The sequence below is a fragment of the Gasterosteus aculeatus genome, chromosome 10 (genome assembly GCF_964276395.1).
Source record: "Gasterosteus aculeatus chromosome 10, fGasAcu3.hap1.1, whole genome shotgun sequence".
In the NCBI taxonomy this organism is placed as follows: domain Eukaryota; kingdom Metazoa; phylum Chordata; class Actinopteri; order Perciformes; family Gasterosteidae; genus Gasterosteus; species Gasterosteus aculeatus.
The window spans coordinates 5277980-5303903 of record NC_135697.1 but is presented as its reverse complement, the minus strand read 5'-3'; the positions used below and the strand labels follow the sequence as shown (position 1 = coordinate 5303903).

Genomic DNA, 25924 nt, shown 5'->3' with positions numbered 1-25924 from the left:
AAGTGCCACGACACTGGCAGCAGGCTCGCTGTTTGCTTGTTGGTTTGACAGTTTGGTATTTGGCTCCCTAAAAAGTAATGAGCGTTTGGCCAAGACATCTTCAAAGATAGCACTACTCTGTCCTCCGTCCATCAGGTGACATCTGGTAAGACGTCCTAATAAGTAACGGAAATTGACCGCGACTGTTTACAACAGAACAAAAGCACCGATTCCGCCGATCGCCTCTTGTTTTCTTTATCAAGTGCCGAAAACTGTACTAACCACCACAAAATAAACTGGACAGCACATCGACCAATAACCATTCACCAGTGAACTACAGTTCTCGATAAGATGACCTTTGACCCTGATTACTGCATGTTAAGGATATTCTTCCGAGAAAAGGGCTCGTAATTTTCCCAAAAGCCGGGCCGAAATGTGATTACAGCGGTGGATCGACTTGAGGCATATAGTGGCTGCCTCATAACAACGTATTGATCCAACACTCACACACGCAGGTCTGCTGGCGAGTACAAACACACTCGTATGTTTGAGCGCAGACACACACAAATAAAGCTATGGGGCAAATCAAACCTTTTCTATTCAAGGCCGAGTGAAGGATCAAAGTCTTTTCTGTCAAATGTTTCACAAACACTGTTGTAGAGCGCAACCAGCTGTGGGGCCACACACACACACACACACACACACACAAACACACACACACACACACGTGTATGTCTCATTTAGATGAGCAATGGCTCAGATACACAAATGACACACACACACACGCGCGCGCTTCATTGGCTCTGTGGCTGATTAGTTTCAGGGTTAACGGTGTCTCTGTCATGAGCGATTGAGGGGAAACTAAAGCATATTCACACTTGGCTGCGTCATCTCCAGTGGACCACAGAGTGTCTCCAGTCCACATACATTTTCGTTCTACACAGAAGGCCTCCATCATGCCTCGCCATCTTTCTCCATTCAAACCGGCTGATAAATAAATGTGGTCTATTAATCTGGAGCGCGGATGAGTCTTGATCCGTTCTCCCATGTTTCTAGGTCACCTACTCGGACATAAAACAACGTTATGAGCGCTATCACTTATGATGTTCTCCGTACTGCGGCTCTCTCCCCGTTACTGTGCCCTTGGCTCTCTCCTCTTCCCTTTCTTCCTCCTCCACTGCTCACACACACACACACACACACACACACACATATAATATATGGTCGAGGGTTGAGTTTTTAAGGGTCTTTGTTAAATCATTGCTTACAGGACCACCACTAGCTGTCACGCTGCATGGCAGGGACTCCTGAGTCGGCAAACAGGAAGTGGACTTTACAGAGCGTCTGTCTTTGTGCCAATTTATGTAAGTGTCCTACAAAACAAAAAGGTAGCGGTGTGTCTGTTTGAAAAAAAATGAAATTGAATTTGTATGCATGTGTGTGTGTGTGTGTGCATGTCTCTGTGTGTATTGCGTGCTCATCAGCTATTGACATGTCTTTGTTTGGGCAGATTTAATTCCCAACCACATGGCTCCGGCTCATTATTCATCAAGCACAGTGCTCCAAACCTCTCCAGAGGGCCCAGCATGCTGGGAGATTAAACAACGAAAAATGAGCACGCTATGAGCCCCCCCCCCCACCTCCCCAAACACACACAGCATTGGCACGCACACGCACACACAAACAGGAGGAGAGATGTCAAACTGCCTCCATTCTGTCGCTGTTAAACAGAAAAGCCTATTGGGAGCAGAGTTTAAAAACACACACAAAACAACATTTAACGTCTGTTTTGGAGGCGCAGTCTCTGCCGCTGCCGGCCTCGTTCTGGAGCTTTAACCCGTCTTTCAATCTCTCCCCATCGAAGTGCCGCACACACACACAACCTAATGGAGTGTGTGTGTGCGGGCTCAGAGTGGGCTAAGCATGCACTCAGAATTAAGAATTAATGCTGTGGTGCTTCTTAATGCCTTAAAGTCAATGTGTAATGCAACCAAATGTGTGCGTTGAGATTCATTCCGTCACGTGGAATATAAGGAATCGATTGACAGATGCTCTACACACCCCACCTCCCCCCCGCCCGCCTTCAGTCCTCAAAATGTGAACACAAACATCCACTGAGTTATACGGTAATAGAGTGATCACCGCTGTCACTTACACTGGAAGTAAAGTTCCTCGTCTCCCTCTTGAGAGGCTTTGCTGTAGCCACATTGTCTGCAAAGGAAAACAAAGAAAGGCGTCAGACAGTGTTTTTTTTGTTCCCCCAGTTGGCACACAAACAAATAAAAGCATCAGACGCTGTTGATGTCGCAACGCAACAGATTATATGGGATGTACAAAACACTGAGATGAGAGAACACGATATTGACACTGGAGATGGGAGAGGCATTCTGAGGGACCCCCGGTGCAGCGGAATAAGTGCAAATCCTGCCTGATTTGACCGAGCGAGTCACAGATACACACCGATGGGCCGCGAATTGATTCGCCGCTGCTGTTGTCACCCCGATGGAGGTTTTATGAAAAAGACAAACACACGTGCTTTCTACAGGCACGTGCACCGTTATCTCCCATCCCTTACCACCACATGGGGTCTAAAGAGGAAAGAGCTTTCTATGATCTGACTGCTGATGGTTTTTCGGCTTAGAGGGGAACTTGGCTCTTAATTGCACGCTCGCAAACAATCCACAAAAAACGCACCCCGTTTGAGATTAACCAGCGATGAGCGGACACCACGCTTACTTGGATTAGAGGGGGATGGAAAAACAAGACAAGCGGGTTGCAGCCGAGGAATCGAAAAGCGCCAGTAGTCGATGAGGACGGACCGCCCGACGGGCTGTGACCCGGTACAGAGTGGTCCGCGGACCGGTGGTTGGGGACCCCTGCACTAGAGGTTTATGATAGGATTTAGGTTGGGTTTGCATGGGTGTGATTTATGGTTGGGACCATGGGAATATGAGCCTACCACATTTGGAAATGCCTACGATTGTCTGTATCAGTAATATGATTTGCATTTGCAAAACCATTAAAAGAAATGTAACGTTTTATGTGATTTTTTCTTGTATTATGAGGTATTTTTTCTTGAAACTTTTATTTTATTCTCATAATTATTACTTTCGTTCAAAATGTTGCCATTTTCAGATATTTGGGATACATTTTCATAATTGTGAGCTATTGAAATCCATGGGTTTATAAATTCATGGGAAAAAATAATCAATATATTGAATAGATACAAACATTTCAAAACGTCTCTTCCCCAAAATGATACAAAAGACAGAAAAGCAAAATGGCAACAAGCGTGCGGACTCAGACATTAAAAACAAAGTGAATCCAGATAATTTAATGTCTGAGAACCGTACTGCATTCCACTTTATGATTACATTTGGGGTTTTCTGACATTCCCACCATTAATTGAGCCATTAAAAATCACCACAATGTAGGAAATGATGCCCAAGACCTCCCTTCTTAATATGTGCCCCCCCTCACTTCCATTCAATATTGAAATGCCCCCGTGTGTTTATAATTGCCAGCATCATATGAGGAAGTGGCAGCGTAACATGAATAATTGTTTGCGGGGATTGTAGACGACAGTCTGCTAAATGAGCTGTGATTGATGACATTGCGGCGCACGGTTTGTACATGGCAGAGTCCAACGGGTGAGGTTCTCTGTGCTTGTGTCTAAGTGTGCGTGCGTGTTTGAGAAAAACGATAATATCTGCCCAGGGAGCCCAGTGCACAGCCGAGAGGGAGTTCACAGATTCACGTGCGTGCTCCTGGTCCCCTACACGTATGCGCATGCAGGTAAAAGCACATGGGTTATGCACACGTACGCACAAGCGCCTGCGCTCAAAGGATTGTGTGTTGTATGTGGTGGTGGCGGGGGGAGGGGGCGGGTGTTGCATGTGAGTGTTTGCATTGGCTGACACATCCCTCAGACTGTGCAGCAACAGGGTCTGAGACAAGGTCAGGACCCTGTCTGTCAAAACACACCAGCAGACACATGCAGCACAGATCCTCAGGGCAGGCGATACCAGACGGGGTAGAGGAGACACGAATAAATAGATAAGAGAGCACAGTGGTTAGGGAGAGGAGGGGGGTGGGCGGGATGAGGACGAAAGGAGAAACAAGATGCAAGAGCCCAAGGTGGAGGAGGACTGAGGACTGAAGGAAGGGATGGTAGTAAGCAGTTCATGGAAAGGATGGATGGTCGAGACGCAGGAGGCAAAAGATGAGTTACGTGAAATGGAGAAATAGTAGATTTAAGGGAACAATCCTAATGGAAGGAAGGATAGGAGGAGACAGGCAGGCAGCTAAGCCTTGGTGAAAGGAAATAAGGAAGAAAAAAAATAATTGACAGGGCTGCATGAAGTAAAAGTCGCCTGACTTGATTTTTGCCTTTTGAAATGTCACAGATGTGAGCGAATTGAAATAGCAGATGCAAAGCAGGTCTTTCTGGAGGGCTGCGCCTTTTTGGGTACGGATCCAAAAGACTCATTCTGCTGTAGAGCACAGTACTGAGGATAGATGTGGATGTAAATGTGGAACTGAACACCTTGGCAAAAAGGGAAGGAAAGGGAGGACTGGGTTTGGCCCATTATCCTTCCCTTGGTATTAGGAAAGATTGAGAAAGAAAGAAGAAATGGAAACACAACGGGGAGGAAATGTAAAGAGCAGAGGGACGGTTGGGAGGGGGTTTGGGGTGGAGTGGGGAAGAGGGGAGGGCAGGCATGCCAGTGTACCTGGGCATCAGCTGTGTGAAGGGAGGAAGAGGAGAAAGAAGAGGAGGAGGAGGAGGAAGAGTGGAGAAGGAGGTCGAAAGCAGCACCACGCTAGCAGGAGTTACATTGGAGGAGCTCGAGCAGACGCTGCTGGGAAAAAAACAAGGGAGAGGGAGGGGGGCCGATGTCAATTCTGGCTCTTCTGTTCAGTTCTTGAAAAAGATGTTGAAGCAACACATTTTTGGATTGATGATTAATTTCTCCCGAATCATGATGGCTGCTGGCAAAAAAAGAAACATGCGGAAAAACTATGAAAACATTTATCCTCTGTTTTGAAAATATATCCTGCATTTTTTATTTTTTAATCACTTCATTACATTTGCTTCCCAAATTTATACTTTGACGAGAATTCTGGAGCATTTTCAGTTTCACACTTCTGAAGAACCAGATGGCCCGGAAGAAATGTGTTGACGCCAAAACACGGAAGATTCTGGCCAAATTCTGTCAGCGTCAGATCAGTCTCATCCAATGTTACATCTTCGAATTGTCATCTTTGTTTCAGTCTCACACACCAGTTAGAAATCGGCTATTTCTACTTATCCACTATGTACTCATCTGTCAAGTACAGGCAACAGGCGCACTCGCTCGGGGACATTAGGGAGGAGAAAGGGAACGGAGGTCATGTAGATGAACCCTGTACTCCCCGCCTGCTCTTCCTTACGCCCAAACTCTCCTCCTCCAAAACAAAGTGCAGTGATGGAAATACAATGCTTACGAGGTGACACGGCGGCGATGGAATCCGAGATGATATGCGAGCGTGAAGCAGACGAATTATGCCGGCAGAAAGGTGCGGAGGGCCAAATACATGGAAGATGAGAACTTCACAGAACCGCTTTAAAGTGAATCCAGTCATATGGGTACAAAGTGGTAACACCTTAGTTTTCTTTCATCGCATTGGGAGACGCTCCTGGAAAACAGACTTTTGTGATCAGTGCAGAAGCATTTTTTTTGCTTTTCAGGAACATTTATTGCCAAAATATGTTAGACATGGAAGGAATTTGACATCTTTTGTTGACCAAACGGCAGACGTCATAGCTTTGGGATTAGCTAAAAAAAATATACAATTTTAAAGAAATTCATTGAATGGTAATATATTTTAAAAACCAACACACAGCGTTTGGAATGACAGCGTTCCCACTTTAAATGAAAGATGTCTGTCTGCTGGGGGTTTTGAAACTACACCACAGTGTCCAAGACCTTTTCTCCTCGCCCTCCCATTCCTGCATCCCCTCTCATTTTTTGCCCCCGTTCTGCGCACAGTGAATGTCCTGGAACTCTGGCTTCATCAAACCCGGTCAGGCACCAATGGACCACGTGTGCCTGTGTTTGTGTTTAGGGGCCCTTCAAGAAAAGGGATCAATGAGACAAAAAAAAGTGCTTTTTTTTGTCCCATCAAAATTTTCCTCCATATTTATTTCCAACATTATTCCACGTTGCTGTGGCAGCTGTAGAGGTGGAAGGGAGAGGCACTTCTACACAACATCATATTTACAAAGGTGTTATTTCTCTTGCTTTGGAGCCAGAAGAGCTAATCCCTCCAACTATGGATTCATCAGGACAAATCTTTAGAACATGAGAGCTGCACAATTAATCTAAATGTTAAAAAATCACATCACAAAATTGATTTTTAAGTAAGAATAATGACATAGAAATCCTAATTCCCTCTTTTATTGGAAATCGTATCGCAATTAAGATGATTGCAATCGCAATTACATTTTTCTTTGAAAAGGTCTGATCACGGTTACACTTACTACAAAAACTATCCCCCAAGAAAAACACGGGACGAGGCAGCTGCATGTGTGTTTTGGACAACGGGGAGTAAAATGCTTCAAAAGACAGCGAGCAAACCGTCCATTCAAATGGAGACAAACAGGCCGGCTTGTCGGATGAAGTGTGGCCGCCGTCCGTGCGAATTGGGCGCCTTTTAAATGCGTGCGACCGCCCGCGTCCCCGCCTTCATGCGTGTGCCGAGAGACTCATTTGCATGTGCCTGCGCGAGCAGGGCCGATCAATGTAACCGAGATCCCTCCAGCTGTGACCGGGAGCTGGCTGTCTTTGCGAACACCAGAGCATGGTAATTGAGGCATCAAGCCATTCCTTCTTTGTCTCTCTGTGCAAGACATGACGAGCAAGTTAATGGTGCAGCAGGGATGAACAACGCCGACCGCTTTCAATGAATTCAGCAACGGAAATAAAAGAGGGAAAAGATAAGCATTGTTATTCATCTCTAGCCTGCGTCCGAGGCATGTATGTGTCTGTGTGTGTGTGTGCGCAACTGTGCTGAGAGTTGGCACATTTCTGCATATTCTGCGTAGTCCGACTGCAATGCTGTTTTTTCAGTGCTACACACACGTGTGCATCGATTCCCTTCTATTCCTCTGCAGAGGCTTGACTGACAGCAGCTGTTTGTAAGGGGATCCTGGTGGTGAATAGAACCAATTTCTACACCCGGTTGACTCCATCATCGGACCGCTTGCGTTTACGTCGGATCGGTCTGCTGGTCTCTATATCACAATCCCCTCTTTGTAGGAGTAGGTGGGCGCACCCGTGGAATCGCCTGCTTTGCTTCACGGGGATTTGAGTTGGCTCAAATGCAGATTGGTGTGTGCTTGTGTGTAGAGGATAGAACAAAAGAATGCACTCAAACTATGCAAACAAATGCTTCTACAATGTTTCCAAAAAACCCTCCCTGGACAGATATCAGTTGAACGCCAGCCAAAGGAAATGGAAAAAAAAGAAAAATAAAATGCTTTCTGGCCTTGTGGGGGAGTAAGAGATATGTGCTCCTCACGTATGTGCTTGCATGTGTGAGGGCGTGCGCGCCACATACTGTGTTAGTGTGTGTGTCCGTGTGGGCGTCTGTGAGAAGCAAGCTGGCAGAATATAGAATTGGACGGGAGTCAGAGAGCAAAGTGGTTGGAACGGGAAGCCGAAATGCACTCCCACCCCGTTTATCTGCACAGCTGAATAAAACATGCAATATATACTCTGCAAAAAACAAGACAATAAAACATGCATTAAAGCACCTGATGTTACGCCGAATGGCAATTGATTTATTGTTTGTGTCTTTTGGTTTATTAAGATCATAAACCTCAGACAAATTTGTTGCTGTGATACGTGACGCAAATACCTACAAAAGGGAAAAGAAGGCTTTTGATTATCGGACACGTGTAACACGGGTGTTAGCAAATGCTGCTAGCACAAAGAACTCCAATGCCATGTCCCTATTTGATTTTGACTACATTTAATTGCATGCGAGTCATCCCTGAATCAGACGCTGCGTTTGAGAGCGGCCCACAGCAACGTCCAGCAAGCTGTAAAAGTTTACTCTCGAAAATTAATTTAATTACATTGTGCTGAAAGATTTTTACGGATAAAACCTGTTGACCCCAGCTTAGAGCAGCAGACGAAACTGCATCGGTTGCGATTTAATCACTTTCCTTTTCTACTGAGATTCATGCATGTTCTAAAATGTACATGTGCCCCTTAATAGAGAAATGAAGCTTCTCACTTTTGCAGCAGTGTCATTGGTCACTTCAACCACAAACCTCTTCCAATTAAAAGTGTTGTTTTGAAGACTAACACGATGTTAAAAAAATTTAGGTCACATTAATGGAGGAGGAAGTGGTGGTGAAATGCAACTCCAACCATTCGCATGAAGTGAAATGCTTTAGTCGTCTCTCATCCTAAGAGAGAAGTACTGAATCTGCGCCGTCCAATCCAATTGTAAGAAACGCAAACGAGTTCTGAAAGACGACCACATTGGTCTGAGTAAACCAGGCGTCAGCTGTCCGAGTGTCACTGCGTTAACCTCTCTGATCCTCTCTGCTGTTTCCTACTCATCTGCGCCACAACTAATTAGATAGCAATGAACTGAACTCCACGCCAAGAAAATGATCAAAGAAGCCTCTGACCCGGGCAACGTTGCTCCCAAGCGCAGACAGCATGGCCATCCTGCCGACTTCTTTATGCAGCATATTAAACGATGAGCGTTATCGTGTAATTTCAGCCATTCTCTTGCCGCCACTGCAGAGTCCTCTCACAGAGGGATTTCCAACTGTCACCGGATTACTGTAATCTGGATTATAACAGAGTATCATGTGACAGTTGACTGGATACTTGATTGAGTCTGCGATGGAGTGCTTGCACACATGAGCGCGTCAGCGTGTGTTTGTGTAACGCGAGCGGAGGGAATTAAAAGCTGACAGAATGAATGAAGTGCACAGTGGATAATGCATGGTTTTACGTATGCGTTTAAGTACCTACCTCCTCCAGATGAGCAGGCCAAGTCCCATGGAGAGCAGCACGATCAGAGCGGCCACGGACACCACCACGATGATCACCACGGGACTCTGTTCGCTGGACGCCAGCGCCACTGGAAGTGAGCAAAGCCACTGATTACACACGTGAGCAACGACTAGCTGGGGAAAGAACCGCCGGCATGACGGCATCGAGACGCGTTCTCTCACGCCAGCATGCACCGCACACGTGTTCCTTTACTGCATATTCACGCCGCTCCTTCACAGAACGTACACACTTACTCACAGTCAAACAAACACAGGACTTTCCCCCATGAGGACACGGCATTTACTGTAGTTAAACTGTACGTTTTGTACTTAATCTCCATCAACAATGTCACACGAGTGACAAGTACTGCAACAAATTAACCTTTTTTTTTACCCAAACACACAATCTTTCCCTAAACTTAGCTGTGTAGCTGTGATGCTAAAGTGCAAGTGCTTGTCTCCTTGGGAGTCCGATGACCTTCGGGCCACATTGATTTCACAGGGAGTTAATTTGTGTAGAGGGTAAACTGATGATTTTCTATTAAAATAAAAGTCATATTAAACTTGAACCTACTTTAATACACAGTTTGAATAGCATTTATACACACTGTGCTTCAGTGAGGATTCAAAAGGACAGGAATCATATATTAATATAAGTAGTTCATGTAGTTCAGATATGAAAGTTATACTTTTGAAGCAATATTACATAAATAATCTTCATCAGCAGATGGTAGTTTTGAAAGTTTGTCAGTAGTTTTTAGAATTCTTTTTGTGGACCATGTCATCTATTATTTAAAATAGCAATATATATATTTTAGTATTATCATTTTTAACTTCCTGGATCAGCACTGCTATGCTGTCCTGGGACACTGCACAGCATTCCTTTCACATTACTGCACATGGATCTTCAGCCCATCAGTTTAAAAACCTTTTTTTTAATGAATGCGTTATTCACTTGACAATTACACGTCCCAATCAAGTGATTGTATCATGAATATGGTTTTGAATCTGTTTTTCACGCGGCCGTTAAGAGGCTGCTGTTAGGTCATCACTCATTTGACTCTTGATCCAGCCTGAGGGGAATGAAGCAAACTGAATATGGTAACGAAAAAGTTATCCTGCAACAAAGAGCCCTCCCCCTGAGGCAAAACAAAGACAGGCGAGACTCCGTTCTCTTAGAAATGAATAAATAATCTTTGGCAGAGTTGGTCCTTGGCAAACATAGTGTTTTGGGCGGGGTACACAGTGAACAAATCCCTTTCCTGGGTAACTAAAACATTTAAAACAAAGGATTCATGGGAAGTACAAGGTTTGAAACACACACACACACACACACACACCTCGAGGTGATACGAGGGACACGGTATCAACTCGCACAAAGCACAACCATTTCACAGCTCACTGGTAAAGTCTTGCGTCCTCACACATAATCTCAGACCGTCACATCCCGTCTCTCTCTGCGAGCTTTATTGTGTGGGCTGGCCAGGTGCCTGCACCACACAAACCCCCACACGCCAATCCGCCCGGCGGTGTGTTGGGTGGAGGGAGTGGAGGGAAAGCGAGGAGGGCGGAGGCGTAAAACGGCTACTCACGCTCGCCAAGTGTCTGCAGCTCCAGGGGAGCGCTGTACGCCCCGTAGTCGATGGGAGGCGGAGAGGAGGAGGAGGAGGAGGACGCCGAGGAGGAATTGGCGGAAGAGGACGCGGAGGCGGATGACAGAGGGGAGGAGGACAGGGGAGAGGAGGGGGCCGGCGTGGAGAAAGGGCGGATGAGGAAGACGTATGTGGTGCCAGCCTTGAGGTTGTTGACGCAGATCCGCGTGGCGGCCGTCTTCACGGTAGAATAACTCTGATCCTTTTGTTCCTGCAGAGACAGAAAGTGCAGTGAGAGGCGGAGACGCGGGGGGGTGAGCGCAGGAGGAGAAGGGAGACGAGTAGGTGGAAGCGATTTGAGTGAGGCCTTGTTCATTTCCACGGCATGTAGTGCCGGGAGCCGCGCGAGACAATTTTGTAACCAAATCGAGGCCTTTGGTAACGTTTCACTTACGAGATGGTGGAACAGCGTTTCAAAGAGTTGGAGAAAAGTTTCCAGACGGTTTTGCCAGGAGTCAGACTTCGTTGGATAAAGAAAACCAGACTGCAATCCAGTCTCGGTTCATTACAGGGATTAGAACATTAATCCAATAAAGGGGCCTGTTTGTGAGAACGACTCACTCACGCTGGAGTCGGAGAAAAGGTGACGCATCAAGTTATTACTCCACTCCTTGTCTGCTATGTTTGGGTTTTGGGGGCAATCCGTCGCTTCGGTCTGCGCACACCACACCTCTGCACGTCAAAAAGATGACGCCCGTTGAGCTTTGATGATAAATAAGATTTATTTTTTTCATCAAGCGCGCACGCCATCATTGCTTCAAGAATATCATGGGATGAAGTAATGGGAACAAACGTCAGAGAGAGTCGCTGAGAAAGTGACTGGCAGCTAGTTTACAGTTAGGGAGTCCCGTGGGTTGAGCTAAATGAAGTACATGAAACCGAGAAGAGACGGACAGGTGAGGGTGGAGAGGAGACGATTAGTGGGAGGAAAACAACAGGAGGAGACGCTTTGGCATCAAGTTATAATAAACGGAGGATGAATCATCGTCAGTCGTCATCGTCGCCGGTCATCGATGCGGCCGCCAGCGTGTCTGATCCACGTGAACACATGGGTGAAAGACTTGCATTGTCGTTGAATGTTTAGCAAGGGCTTTCAGAAATATCAGTATATGTGGTCCCATAAACAACTGATAAAAAGGGAGGAAGAGAAAGGCTACACACTGACTAAGCAAAGCCGTATATTTCATACTTTAAGAGGCACTTTGCTGCAGCATAGTTGTATTGCCTTTTCATTTCATGGCCTGTCCCCAATTTTTCTGTCTCACTCTCGGTTATTCTCCACCCATCCTTTACTCTGTGTGTCTCTCTCTCCCTTCATCCGCCTCTCGCCTCCATCCAGCCTCTACATTTCGTTTCTCTCCATCGCTCTGCTCTTACAAGCATCGTTCCACCAAGTCATCTGTCGCTAATACCCTTTCTAACCTTTTCTCTCCCTCAGTTATCACACAGGATCCTCATTATTTCAGACTGCTCTCGTGGATACCTCTTGTTATCTCTCTCCGCTCTTCTAAATCTTCCCCTTTTTTTTGGTGCTAAATCAGTGGGAGTAGAGCAGCGAGGAGCAGGGCTTTATTAAATATGGTGAAGTATAGAGAAGAGGGGGAGGTGTGGCAATGCCGCGGGTGTGACAAATACAAAAGGCCTGGCGTTGTAAGAAGATACGACGTATGAAAGCGTAGAAGTGTGAGCGTGACAGCTGCGGTTTACGTGCATGACAGATTTATTATTTAGGACAGTGGCGTGTGGACGGGTAGGCCGCAATCTGACTAAGTGCCACGTCAACGGAGCGCAATAAGGCCGATGAAGTAGTTATCCATAGAAACTAAAGGGAATGTGGCAGTAATGTGGACTCTAGAGTTTTACATAATGACATTGAGACTCACTAAAATAATACTGCACTTTTTTTTTGCAGTTTCTCAGTAATTATCTAATCTCATGGGAGGGATTGTAAAAATAGCTCCTTCCATTTCCCTTAAAAGTTTCATATGTCAGTGCTACATTAAACCTTATTCATGAAGGGCTGATAATTAACATGAGCAAAGGGAACAAATAGATCATTTTGAAGTCTGTGCGGTCACCATAACTGGAACCCGAATATTAGCTCTCGGATTGTCAAGTCAGATGCTGATTTTAATATTTGAGAGCTATAGAAAATGTTAAAAAGCTGTTAACGGCATTTAAATTCAAAATAAACATTTGAATAGTGTTTAAACCAAAAAGGATGCTATTTTGTAAATTGGGGACTACAAAGGATAGTTTCCGACTCGTATGATCCAAACCCTTTTCAATAACTCTACAGTGTTGTTAGATTGCAGTGTTCCTCCATTGAACAACCCCCCCTGGAAGGGACAAAAGGACAAACCTATTGACTTATAGAAACTTCTCCAAACACAACGAGCCCCCAGTTAGATTCATGAAGGAGTCTTGATTTAAGACCGATTAGCTCATTTACTTGAATCGCTTTAATCCAACTGTGCAAAATGAGACATTTGTTCAAGAATATTAAAAAATCCTTGCTTCAGAGTGATTATGCCACGCTCTTCTTAGACAGCCGTCACCCTCTATCATTAAAATTTCAACAAACCTTTGGGGGGCATGTTTCAACAGCTTAAAAATGGCCCGTACTCAAGTCTGGTCAACCAGCACAACGAGACATCAACAAGCTTCTGGTAACCGACTAACTTGAGATGTAATAAAAGGAAAAATAAATAAAGGTGAATTGTATTTCATGTACCGAGCTTGATGTAACAAAGTTAAAAAAAAAAGAACTTTGGATATTGTATTTCGAAGACTTGTTTAGAGAGAATAAAACATGATGGGGAGTCTGATGAAGTGGTGGATTTACCTTCTCGTAATACTTGACCTCGTACTCGGTGCGGCTGCTGTTGGGGTAAGACGGCTGCCTCCACACCAACGTTATGCTCTTCTGCTCGATCTTCTCTGCTCGCAGTTCGCTGATCAGAGACGGCGCTGCAGAGAGGAAAAGAGAAAACAAAGCGGGATGAGTTGGGAGATTCCAGTTTATTGTATTAGGAATATAAGAGCTGGAAGACTTTCACCAAGCAAATCAGAAACAGTCTTTACTCTCCTGTATTTCCTGTTTTAACAAACAGGGAGGGAGGAGTGCTGCACATTTCATGCGGGGACATTGCTATAGATCAGGCCTTGATATGTTGAGGAAATACATAATTGTTCATCTGAGGAGAGAGCGCCAAAGGAGGACAGTTTGGGGCAAATCCAACAGGGCTTGAGAGGAGAGGAACAAAGAGTGAATGAACAAGGACAGGAGACACGTAATGAGTTCATTATTGAAGCTGATCTGTGGGAGAGCAGACGGCTCCATCGCACTCCATGAATGGCTCATTGTCTGAGTGAGTGTGTCCGTGTGGCATTGACCAGTGGCCGGGTCGGTACGCTGGGATTGACAGTGGATCAATGCAGGTATGGATTCACTGACAGGTCTGCACGCTACGCGGCTGACACCTCTCTTACTCTGGACTCCACGTTTCCTCTACGGGTCTCTGAGACTCGACTGAACCTCGGAACTTTTCCCCCGACTCAATCCAGAGGATCCCCGGTGTAATTGAGCCTGACAGATATTTCATCTCTTATTGATCACAATAGAGGGAACTAAATTGGAGCCGGATAACGCAGTGCGAGGCTATCCATATTTAGATGCCGGGTGTGATGGAAGGCCGCGCGCCAAGCAAACAATTTAATTACCGGGAAAAAGACAAGTTCTTTGTTTCTCTGTCAACAAGTGACAGGCGGCCCGGTAGGATATCCAGCGAGCACCACCCACCCCTGCTTCAGCGCTATTTATGCCATGTATAACGAGGTAGCAACACGGGTTGTCACTCAAAGGTACCAGGCAAAACAAAGGGGTGCAGTTAGCGAAGTCAAAAGACCTTTGCGATGGAGCGCTGCTGTAAAGGCCATCAGGGCGTCTTTCCTGCAACCATCTCCACAGGGAGAACCGCGCAGTGCTTCGTGAGCGAGTTCTGTCCACGGCTAATCGCGATTTCCGCCTCAACATACCGCTTCGTATTTTGCATATTTTCCAGACAAGACGTGCGGGTGAAAAACTTCTTGTCTAGGTGGAGGGAGAATTGTGGGTCGAGTTAATTCGATGGACGTGGTCCTGTGGACACTGAGCTGAGATCAGCACTGTACTGAGCACACATTTCTACCCATTGCACTTTTTGACTTACACAAAATAAAATTGAGGTGTTTAAGTCTGTTTACTTTGCATTCAATAAAGTGATTTGGTTGCAGAGCATATAAAAAAATAATTGATAATAAAAAATAAAGTAATATTGTAGATCCCACACATTCGCCCCATCTTTCTTCAAAGTTATGAAGTTTATTTTTATTTATTTATTTTTTCCCACTCCAACTTGAATTTACAACATCTTTGATCGATTCATGATGTATTTATTTCTATGACATTTAATTCCCCTTTTACTAATTTCTTTCAATTTCCTTCTGTCACTGATTCTGTTACTGTCGGTCTTCTATTTTTATGCCAGGCTTTCTCATTTCACCCTCAGTCACCTCATCAGTTGACGGCTCCTCTTCCCTGCTCTTGTCTTTCCTGACCTTTAAACATCAATTCATTTCCCGTCTCTGTGAAAACAGCCACTCTAATGAATATGTTGTGCCCGCCACTCACACAAGAGCGGAACCATGGGAGCAAGCAGAAGTACTCCACGTACACACACAACACCCACAGCATCTGCGCCTCCTTCAGTCCTCCTCTCTAACAGTGGGATAATACAGTCATTTTAGGCGGCGGATCAAAGCCATACTCTGCTCTCACTGGGAGTCCATCGCCATCCGTCTGCTTTTCGGAAAATACAGGTATTATCCATTATTCATGGTGACTTCTGTATGTATCGTGCCATCTATCATTGCATTTCAAGTCAGTCCACCCAGGCTGAATGGAAGGAATCCCAGGCAGGATGATGAGCCAGCGTGGGTCTACGGGTGACTCCTGTATAATAGAAGTATGGCTTGGCCCTAAAAAAATATGACTATACTATTCCATTTTACATAAAGTTAAAAATTAAAAAAAAAAAATATTGTTATTTAAAATGATCATAAATGAGTTGGACCTTTGCAGTTATTCCTCAGTGTGCCATTTCAAATGATTACATTTTTTACTAAATATGAAAAGAAAAAAAACTAAATAATAATAATCTAATACAGAACACACACAGCACCTGACCACACCAAATGTTACCTGAGTAACATTTGCTTATGTTTGGTTATTTCTCGGCTGATCTGACAAGATAGAATACGTCTGGTCCCATTATTATTTATAAAAAGCAGAAATAAAAATGTATTTACACATACAAATTATATTGTGATTAAATTGTGATACATTGAAATGAGGCACAAATAGCAACCTCAGAAGATGAGAAGTTTTGTTTGCAAAACAATTTTGATTAGTTATTGAAAAATAATCGTTTTAAAACAGTAATTCAATGGCTCATTGGGAAGAAAGATTGTTTGTCATTTGTTTTTCAGAAAACACTTAATATGCCAATTAGCTGCTTTTCTAAAGTATAAATACTTTGCTTTGAGGCATCACGTTGTACTATCCCCACATAATGCAACAGAGTAGGTGAAAGGGAGAACAGAATTGAAGCAGCAGGAGAGATGCTAATGAGCAGCATACAGAAATGTAAATAAACAAGTGAAATGACACTTTGTGATTAATAAATATATATTTGGCATTAATTGGATTCCGCAGAGGAAATTAACTGCAGCCTGGCGCCTTAGAAAATAAAGCAATTATTCCCACAGTACACAAGAAGCAGCCAGTGGCTGAGATGAAAGGCAGTTCTCACAGAAACGCCACCTTTCTCCCTGCCGCCCAAACACGAGCAGAGCCGAGCAGAACAAGACGGCCGTGTCAACCAGCCTTCTGCAGGCTATTGTTTCCCTTCCTCCTGCGCCAAATGATGCAGACAAGTGGTGGCAGGCACCAAACCGACCAAAAATAACAGCTCAATCCAGTTTCTCCCACCATTGTATTGGGGCACCAAGAAAGTATACGTGAGCGTGCACGTACCCACTGACACGTGCACGCTCAGACAGGTTAGCCCACTCCTACCAGCGGACAGAGTGCAAGTAGGAGAATGACAAACAGTGCAGCACCTGCATTTACACTCATTTATCTATGCAGGTAGCGTCTACCGTCAGTTTGTCATTTGCGATGTGATGGAAAAGCACAGACACATACAATTGTGTTGCCCAGGCATGGAAATCAAAATATTAACAATCCATGGATGGAACAAGATTCCAGACCGAAGCATGTGTCAACCAATCACACAACCAAGCGGACAGTTAAGAGGGCCGAAGGGGTCAAAAGCCAATCCAATGAAAGTGTGAATGACCACAAGCACAAAGGGACAATAATCACAGGAGCCCAACAACATAAGCCAGCACTACTCACACACCTACGAGACCAAATACGTATTCCCCCAGCAGAGATACTGGAAACAAATGAGCACTGCATCAACTCGGAAATGTCTTCTAGGTACAAGAAGTCACAACAAATGAGGAGAAAGGTCCAATGTTTTTGGAAACATCAACTACGGTTCTGTCAGAGTTTGCCCATTACCATTTCACATGTCAAAGCAATTTGGGCATCTATGGGGAATATGGAGACAACCACGGAGAAATGGGCACTGTGCGGATATAATAGATTCCAAGACATTCTGACACGTTCGGCTGGCATCAGTGCGGATAGCAAGCGCGCCCACCACTTCAACTCACACAAGGCTGTGTGGCAGCAAGTGGCGGGTAGTGCTGGTTTTGGCGTTTGGATTTGAGAGGAAGAAATCTAAGCTGACTACTGAAATGGCTTTTGTACTCACATACACGCAGAGACACTAAAGAGGCGCAATGATTTTCACAAGTAATACAGGGGAGGCGACGGCCTTGTGGGCATTCACAGGCCCTCGCCACAAAGACTTACAGCTCCTGATGTAGATAGTATGATATCTTTCTTGTGCACACACTAATCACCATCGAGATAATGATCTACAGACTTCAAAAGAATGCTCTGATGAGAGCCAAAAAGTGAGGCATGGTGGATGTATAATAGACGGAGCTTGGCACAAAATGGCAAACAGGCAGCACACAGCTGCGCCTCTCAGTGCTTAAACTTCTGAACACTGAGCAAAGGTCTTTTTTTTCCACAAATTCAGAATGCACTCATGAGGTCCAATAAGGGTACTGACAATTCTGGTCAACACGTCATTCTTATGGAGCAGTCTCCCTGACAACCGAAGGGCAGCAAACACACTGTTTTTATTCAGGAAGGCTTTTTGGACCTTGTGTTAAATCACTGTCAGCGGTTTCTTTTTACTACTATATACTGGCCCTGTGGCAGATTCTTTTCAATCAGAAGTGAGTTACATATAAAATGCCTTATTATTATTATTACTATTACTACTTATACTTATTACTAGCGTGCAGAGTCACGTCCATTGAGTGTTTTTAAAAAGAAACATGCATCCAATGCAAGTTTACTTGGTTTTTAGGTGTTTTTTTAGGTAGCAAAAAAGTCTTTGCAAGGCTTTTGGAAAGAATTTGCTAAATTGAGCCCGCCAACGCATAAGGAAGGCTGCATTATGTTAGCACAGAAGGCCCTAACTTGCCTTGAGAAATGCATTTTAAAAAATGGCGTGTTTCTTAAAGACTGTTACCATGAGCTGCAGCTGGACGCTCAGGTCTCCGCGGCAGGTAGGTCTATGAATAGAGCGGGGCACAAAATGGCAGCCCCGCTAGAGGCTCCTGCAGCCGCTCGCAAAGAGGCAGCGAAGGTGCAACCGGCAGCTCAGTGTCCTCATCAAAGGAGGCAGGCGCCAGGAGCCGCTCTCCCCAGGGCCGACGGAGCCGGGCTGAACGTGTCGCAGTCATCGGTACTTTTCCCCCCTTTCTCTTCCTAACTTCTATGGGTCCTCTCTCTCTCTCGCGCTCGCTCTCTCTCTCGCTTTCTCCCATCTCGGGGGACTCCGCTGTTCCCGGGAGGCCTGTTTGTGCCTCTGCTGAGATGACATCCATCTTCTCAGCAGGGGGGAGGGGGGGTTTCATTGTTCTACTTCACACCACGTTTGCCTCGCATGCAACTTTTACGTGCTCCTGTGTGCCTTTGCATATTAAAGAGTGAGCGGCTGCCTGCGTGCTCGGAATGAGGAGGCACGATTCTAGAGTACTATAATTCGTATAGGCAGGGAATTGAGAGAGCTGTATCTGGCGTAAGTGTTCCTGTTCAAAGGGTTAATGGGAAGCACGGGCGTTGTTCCCTCTGGGCACGGCTCCTGTGGTTAACCGGATAGTGACTGGCGGCGGAGGAGTTGGACCATTTTGTTTCCTTTCCTGTGGCTTTCCCCGGGGGGCTTTTTATAGACCGACTGCCACAAGCATTTCTGTCAGTGGGTCTGAAATCCCAGTGGGGCGTGCATTTACAGTAATAACACCTTTAAAGTTTCAAACGGCAGAGAAGTTGGCGGGTTAACTTCGGCAACTTCCTTCATTCATCATAAGTTGACAGTAACATGTGTGTTGGTCAGTGAGTAAAAACCATGAAGGCCCTGAGAGACTAAAGCGCGGCATGTACACAAAAATAAGAAGAAACATCTCACCAAAAGATTAACATATTTATATCAACTTCACAACACAGAAATATTAAATTCTCTCTCCCTATGGAGGAGCCTGTGCGTTTGAATTGGCAGTCTAATAACAACCTAAAGGGTTGCAGCCGATCTCCAATCATCTCTCAGGCGTTAGAGATCTCTTCATTTGCCGGTGTTGTGGCCATGTGCCGTGTGTTAAGATCTCTGGGACGCCATAAAAAAAAGAGCTCATCAGGAAATGAGTTGTGTATCATTGCATTTACTGTAGTTCCTCGCCGGATTCCACTGAGATTGTAATTATTTATATTGAATTAAACCTGATAACCTGAAGCCTGAATGCTGCTCAACAATCATTTGTGCTGAACGTTTATGAAGTACTCTCTTTGTAACCCCCAGACTGGGGCATCAGGTCACATGTCTGGGTGTTACACTCTTAGCTGGTAACCACGAAGCAATGCACTCGTACACCGACTGAAGTGAAACACAGGCAGCAGCTCTCTGATTTAAGGAAAAAAACATCTAGCTGTCGCTAACAAATCACAAACAACAGAGTGACCCTGCTGCAGATTACAAATGCATAGCTCTAAATCTACCTATTAAGGCATCAAAGAACAGCTTTAATCCTCTTTCACAACAACACACAGGAGACGTGCCTTTATTCTGAACTGATTGCTGCAGTAATTAGTCTGTCTGTATAAAGACCGAATGTTTAAAGACTCAAGACTTACTTCACGCTTCACCAGGTGGTCACGTGTGCATGCATGTGATTGCTGCCTAATCTAATGATGTCATACACAAGAGCAGCTACCCCGCCCAGCGGTCGCCATCTTGCGATGCGTCTTGCCGTGACAATCCGCGGCTATCGCCCGGAAAGCGTCACCATCGTGTAATCGCCGCCATCAGCAACCCATCGCCTGGACGGCCCTGTTCCAAATGCACAAATCTACACACGGGTCACACCAAGCTATTCAGGTATTATCTGTGGTTATTATCTAAAATACAGGTACTACACACAAGCATTGTGATGCTTTTTGTCTGTGAGGGGGAGGAACGTTGCAGGAAAGACACCTGGATGGGGCACATTTCCACCTAAACCACAAGATTACATGTTGCAGGGCATTGATCTACCTAGGCGTGTGTGCATGTGTGTCTTCATGCGTGTGTGTGTGTGTTTGAGTTGGTGACGGCATGATTAAATGTGTCAGTCAGTCGGTGCGTAGAGGGGGGGGGGCCGGAACGGGGAGCAAGACAAAGCCTCTCGCTGCATGACATATTCAAAAGGGCTCGATCAACATAATGCAGCTGTGCATAAACACCAGGTCATGAATATCACTCTGCTGCACATGCAGACAATTTAGGTCAAATGATAGGATGTCTGGTCATATTAGAGGATGATTTTGAAGAAAATCAACACAAGGACTTGCTGTATATGTCTGAAAATCACCTGTCAGCTAAACCTGGCATCCCACACTCCCATCAGGGGGGTAGAGGGGGGGGGGGGGGGCGACTGGGCCCGACTTGCTTAAACTGCTCTTGACAGCTGCTCGCAGACTGATTCTGAACACTCTTCAGGCCCAGTGTCTACAGGCAGAGGCCTGGTCTGATCTCGACGCATCCGTCAAGCCAGACACAGACTCTGCCCGCAGCCTCCAACAAACACAGGTCACACACAAACACACACACACGTCGAGCAGCTAACCCGAGCATGCTGCAGGAGGTCGGCTGAGAGGGCGAACAAGGCTCCAGCTGCCCTTGCACACAGGCAGAGACACTCATATCTCTACATCCCCGTTCCTTCATTTACATGGTGAGAAAGATAAACATTAATATAGTGCAGACCAGGTTTGGAATACGCAGTACTGGAGGAAGTGATACTGTAATTTAGAATAATTACACTGCTTCACCTTGCCTTTGGATATACACTAATAAATACCTCAATACTAGAAAAGCACATATTAGAATAATGTAAGAAGAATTAACAAAATAAAAGTATAACTGAACTGCATATATAAAATATATTACTATTATTACTTCACTGTGGGAGCAGAGAAGCATTTTACTGTTGGAATTGTGTTGTGATTTTAAATATTTAATAGAACATATACAGGAGCTCGGAACAAGAAATCATATTTTCTTTGAGCTGATCCGCGACTCTTGGTTCCTGTAAACTCTTGGTTTGTACAGTAAACTACTAAAAAGTTCAGTTTGTATATTTGGACAAAAGCCCACTGAACGCATTGTTTTGAAGGCCGCTGATGGACGACAGGGAGGAGCGCTCGCGTTCTTCTGATGAGCCGAACCGTTTGGCGCCCACCTACCGCTGCATCAGCGAGGAGTGCGCCGTCATTCACAAAGAGCGCCCCCTCTCTTCCCCCCCCCGCTCCCAGCAGGGCGCCGCCAACATCCCCTACCCTCCGGCAACACACGCCACGGACAAAAGACGCCACGCGCACACAGACGCGGGCCAAGCGCCCTCGACGGAGGCGCGATAAAGACCTCGCAGCGTACAGAAATTACAGAAGAGAATTGAGTTTGATCTTTTTCTTTCTAGTCTCTTCGTGACAAAAACAGTTTGTGCCTTGTCCCGTTTCTGCTCCCCTACTGGGTTTGGCAGAGGAGCGTCATCAAAGACAGCCCTCAAGTCTTTCATAGAACTCTTGATTATTAGGATAAGAGTCCGAGTGTGTGTGTGCGTCATCAACTACCTCAAAGCGTTGTTTTTGTTCCTAAAGTGAACACCACAATTCCCCTCGAACAACCAGAAACAGCCTGAAAATCCACATACTGAGCACACATACTAACGACCCTGAGAGTGCCTCTTCATAGTCTCCAATTATAAGCCAAGAGGTAGGCAATTAAAATTCCCATCACAGGGTGAAAAAGCATCTTAAGTGGCTGGGCTATAGTCCTGAAAAGTAGCTTGATGACTCTATTCATTTGCTGCCTGCTGAAGCTTCACCTTCCCATCACTTCTAATTAAGCAGGCAAAGAGGATCCAAACGCCTCTATGCAGAGGGCTGCATGAGGGGAGAGAAGGTGCGGCGGGTATTGGAGACAAAGTGACAAAGAAGACGATTTCTGTACGGTTGACAGAAGGAGCGCTCATTAGGTGGCGGAATGAAAAGAAGAAAGAAAAGAAAATACTTCTGTCACAATGCCGGGAAATTGTGATCCAAAATGAATTCAGGCTCCAACTTATGAATATTCAAACGGTTAAACTGAAACGTGCGCTCAGAAGTCAATCAGAGTTCTTAGAAAATCAACAGTCAGACGGCTCTGTAGGTGACGTGATTTGTTCCTGAGTTGGGGAGAGAACTTGCTTGTTTTTATTTAGGTATATTATACAGTGAATCAAGCCCCGGTGTACAATCCATTTCCCTAACCAAAGGTTGAAACACCACGCGACTCAACGTAAAGGAAAGAAAAGAATCAGTACGTGGCTCCTACAGGCTCCATCGCTCTGTTTGGCCTCATTCAAACACCCAACGGCCTATTTCCAATCCTTAAAACTCCACACAACACGGCATTCATTCGTATCCAAGTAGCATACATTAGTTAGGAATGCCATGTTTTACATGCTTATAAATTAAACATATAGGATGAATAGAGATGAACGTTGCAGAACAATAATCTTTCCTTTCCTACACCACTATCAAACAACGTAATATAATAATGTGACAATTTTCTTCAGGGTCGACCCCTTTATTTGAGTTATTTTCAGTACAGTTGGCGAGAGTTGTGTTTTTTTTGTGGTTTTAGCCGTCCTTGCACAGAAGCCTAATTTTGAAAACAGCAGAATCCCTCTAGACCACCTTTTATGTCACTGCAGTGGGTGTGACAGTCCCCACAGGTCTGGTGCTCCTGGGCCTCCCTTCCCTCCGACGGGCCCAATAATACCATCTTGGTTGCCATATGCGTTTAATTATGTCGGTCACATAGACTTATTTCCAGTTAAATGTTTTTCTGAGAACTTCTTCCACTATTGATTCTGCCTGCTTCCTACGACATGAGAACTTCCTCCTGCAGTTTTCCTACACCGTACATCCTGTGCATCTCACCCCAAAGTATACATCATATTATATTCTGACAAAAAATAAAAAAACGTCCTACTGCTTGCAGACCGTTTTTGAAGAATCACAGCTTTCGCTCCTCACCGCCTGCCTCCATTCCCCTTCACCCAGAAGACATTCTGCTCACAATGCCACACGGCTCACCTCTAACCATCTCTCCCCTCCTATCCCCCTTCCCTCTCTTCTCTCCTCCCTTTATGCATCCACCTCTCAGGCCCATGTAACTCCACGGGGACCAGCCATCTGAAGCCATGGCAGTAATCCTCTCAGGATATTGAAATGCCAATCCTTCCTCCCTCCCTGACCCGCACCTCCACCCCACCGCTACAGCCGCCCCACATCCCTCTCTTCTTCCCTGCCTCAGCTAAAGCGCTTTGGATGTACCACTGGGGGCCAGGACATTCAACCTGAGTGTGTTCTGATCTTACACACAAACACACACACTCACACACACATCAGGACACAAACACTGAACCATCCACAGGCAATATGCCATAATCTCATCCTTTCTTGCCCATACACAAATCAAGCATGAAGCAATGCACAGAGCGTTCTGCATGCAAGCAGGGTTAAGCATGCGCATTAAAATGCCCTCCTGCACCTATAGCCTGGTGCACGAAAGAGCAGAGACTCACACATGCATCCCTAATCCACAGCTGGATAAGGGGCGCCATGAGCCCGGGAGCAAAACCTGATCCCTCATTTACCGAGGCCATGCCCCGTCTCCTCACGCATCTCCAGTCATGTTTCTACCCACAACCCCTCTCGCTGCCTTTTATCCATCCACCCATCCTTGACAAACCATGCAACACACCCCCTTCCCCTCGGTGGCCTGGAGAGTCCTGATAAAACCCCATCTGTCTGAGAGAAAGCCACTGCTCCCCTGTGTGCATGTGTAAGCTTTCGGAGAAGAGAAGAATTCAATTTATATTTGGCTTCAAATGGAGGGTTTTAATGTCACTATATTTAAAATGGTTTTGTTCCTCAACTAACAAAGGAAAATCTCATAGCATCTGCATGGATGTAAATGGACCCCCTGTGTGTGTCTGTGTGTGTGCTCTCTTTTTTGGCCTTAATAGAGCACCCGTTTGCACCTTGGCTTCCAACTCAGGCTGCGCCCTTAAATCCTCGGGCTTTCTTGGCCCTCAGCTGCCGGCTAAACCGTGCCACCCGCTGCTAACAAGCTTAGCACAGGCAGAAAAACAAATACGGTACAGTAAGGGGAGATGGGGGGGGGGGCAGCGGAAGGGAGGAGAGAGCAGAGAGGACGAGGACTTCAGTTGCTGTGGTAATATGCAGACAGGCGGCGGAGATGGTGGAAGGAGTGCTTTGGAATGAAGTGGCAGGAAGGAGGAGGGAAAGAAATTAGCATCTAAGAATAGTGTGTTTAGCAGGAAAGAATGAGGTGGGGGAAATGAGGAAGGAAATAGAATATAAAAAAAGGAGAGATCAGAACACAGAGGGGGGGGAGAAAAGGTCATTGAGATGATGAGGCGGCGAGCGAGAAAGCGAAAGAGACATTCCTGCTGCAGTATTCATAAAGGTCAGTGAGTTCTGATGGCGTAAAGACTCGGCGCGCAGTCCGCACTTACCTCTTTGGACACAGGCCTGAGCTCTAGGGGTGTAACGATTCATCCACTGATCTATATTCCTGCGATCCAACTGAATCGATCTGTGCTCCGCAAATCGGCATTCCGGACGACATATATCGATTACAAATCGATTGAAATGGTACATAATCGATTGTATCGATACTTGGAAACTGCACATTGGATTTAAGCACAACAACTGTATGGATGTGTGTTTGTTTGTTTGTTTTTTAGCACTTTAGACACGTTAAACGTTACTCGATTCAGTCTGCCTGTCTGTGACGTCATCAGGACGCAGCGGCAGCCGCGCGAAACTCGGAACAACAACAAAACACAGCGTGGAGGAGACGACTGCGAGCGAGACATTTACAAACCAACTTATCGATCCAGCGAGTGGAAACATTTTGGCTTTTGCAAACACGGAGGTGTTCTAAATAAGTCGGTCGCGGTTTGTAGAATATGTAGAAGCCAAATAAAAAACACGGAAACACGACGAATCTTTCCGGCCATCTACTAAGGCGGCGTGGGATTAAACAACGGCGACAGTCAGGACCTCTAGCAGCGTCACCGCTGCAGCAGCAGCAGGTAACTCCAGCTCTGCAGACACCTCAGGCCTCGCCAGCACCAAACTTAGCATCACAGTAACAAATTTATCTGTAAAGACTTGCAACCCTACAATGTGGTTGAAAATCCGGGGTTCTGTGAATTGATCCAAACATTGTGTGATTATTGTGTAATGCTTACATTGAAAATGGCACTAATAGATTTGCCATCAATTGTTGTTTGCTTGTTTATAATATCCATAATTAATTTAAACCTGATTTCCTTACAAGAAACAACAGGGATCTCAGAAACTTTGCCTGCACTGTCCAGTAAAGTTACTGAATCGATTTCAAGTCACTGAATCGAATCGTTCTAAAATAACCCA

At 45.5% G+C, this 25924-nt stretch overlaps 1 protein-coding gene across 6 annotated transcripts in view; it reads right to left on the bottom strand.

The window, feature by feature from the left end:
* The window catches only part of epha10 (EPH receptor A10), a 111655-nt gene that overhangs the window by 12001 nt on the left and 73730 nt on the right, over window positions 1–25924 (bottom strand). For 4 of the 6 annotated variants that reach the window (XM_078081188.1, XM_078081189.1, XM_078081187.1 and 1 more), the window contains 5 exons: window positions 13535–13659; window positions 10630–10900; window positions 9018–9126; window positions 4713–4838; window positions 2135–2190 (listed from right to left, as the gene is read on the bottom strand). In XM_078081188.1, the coding sequence (XP_077937314.1) occupies window positions 2135–2190; window positions 4713–4838; window positions 9018–9126; window positions 10630–10900; window positions 13535–13659 (687 nt within the window). The remainder of the gene's footprint in view (window positions 1–2134; window positions 2191–4712; window positions 4839–9017; window positions 9127–10629; window positions 10901–13534; window positions 13660–25924) is intronic. The other 2 variants (XM_040188344.2, XM_040188342.2) reach the window with 1 other exon arrangement.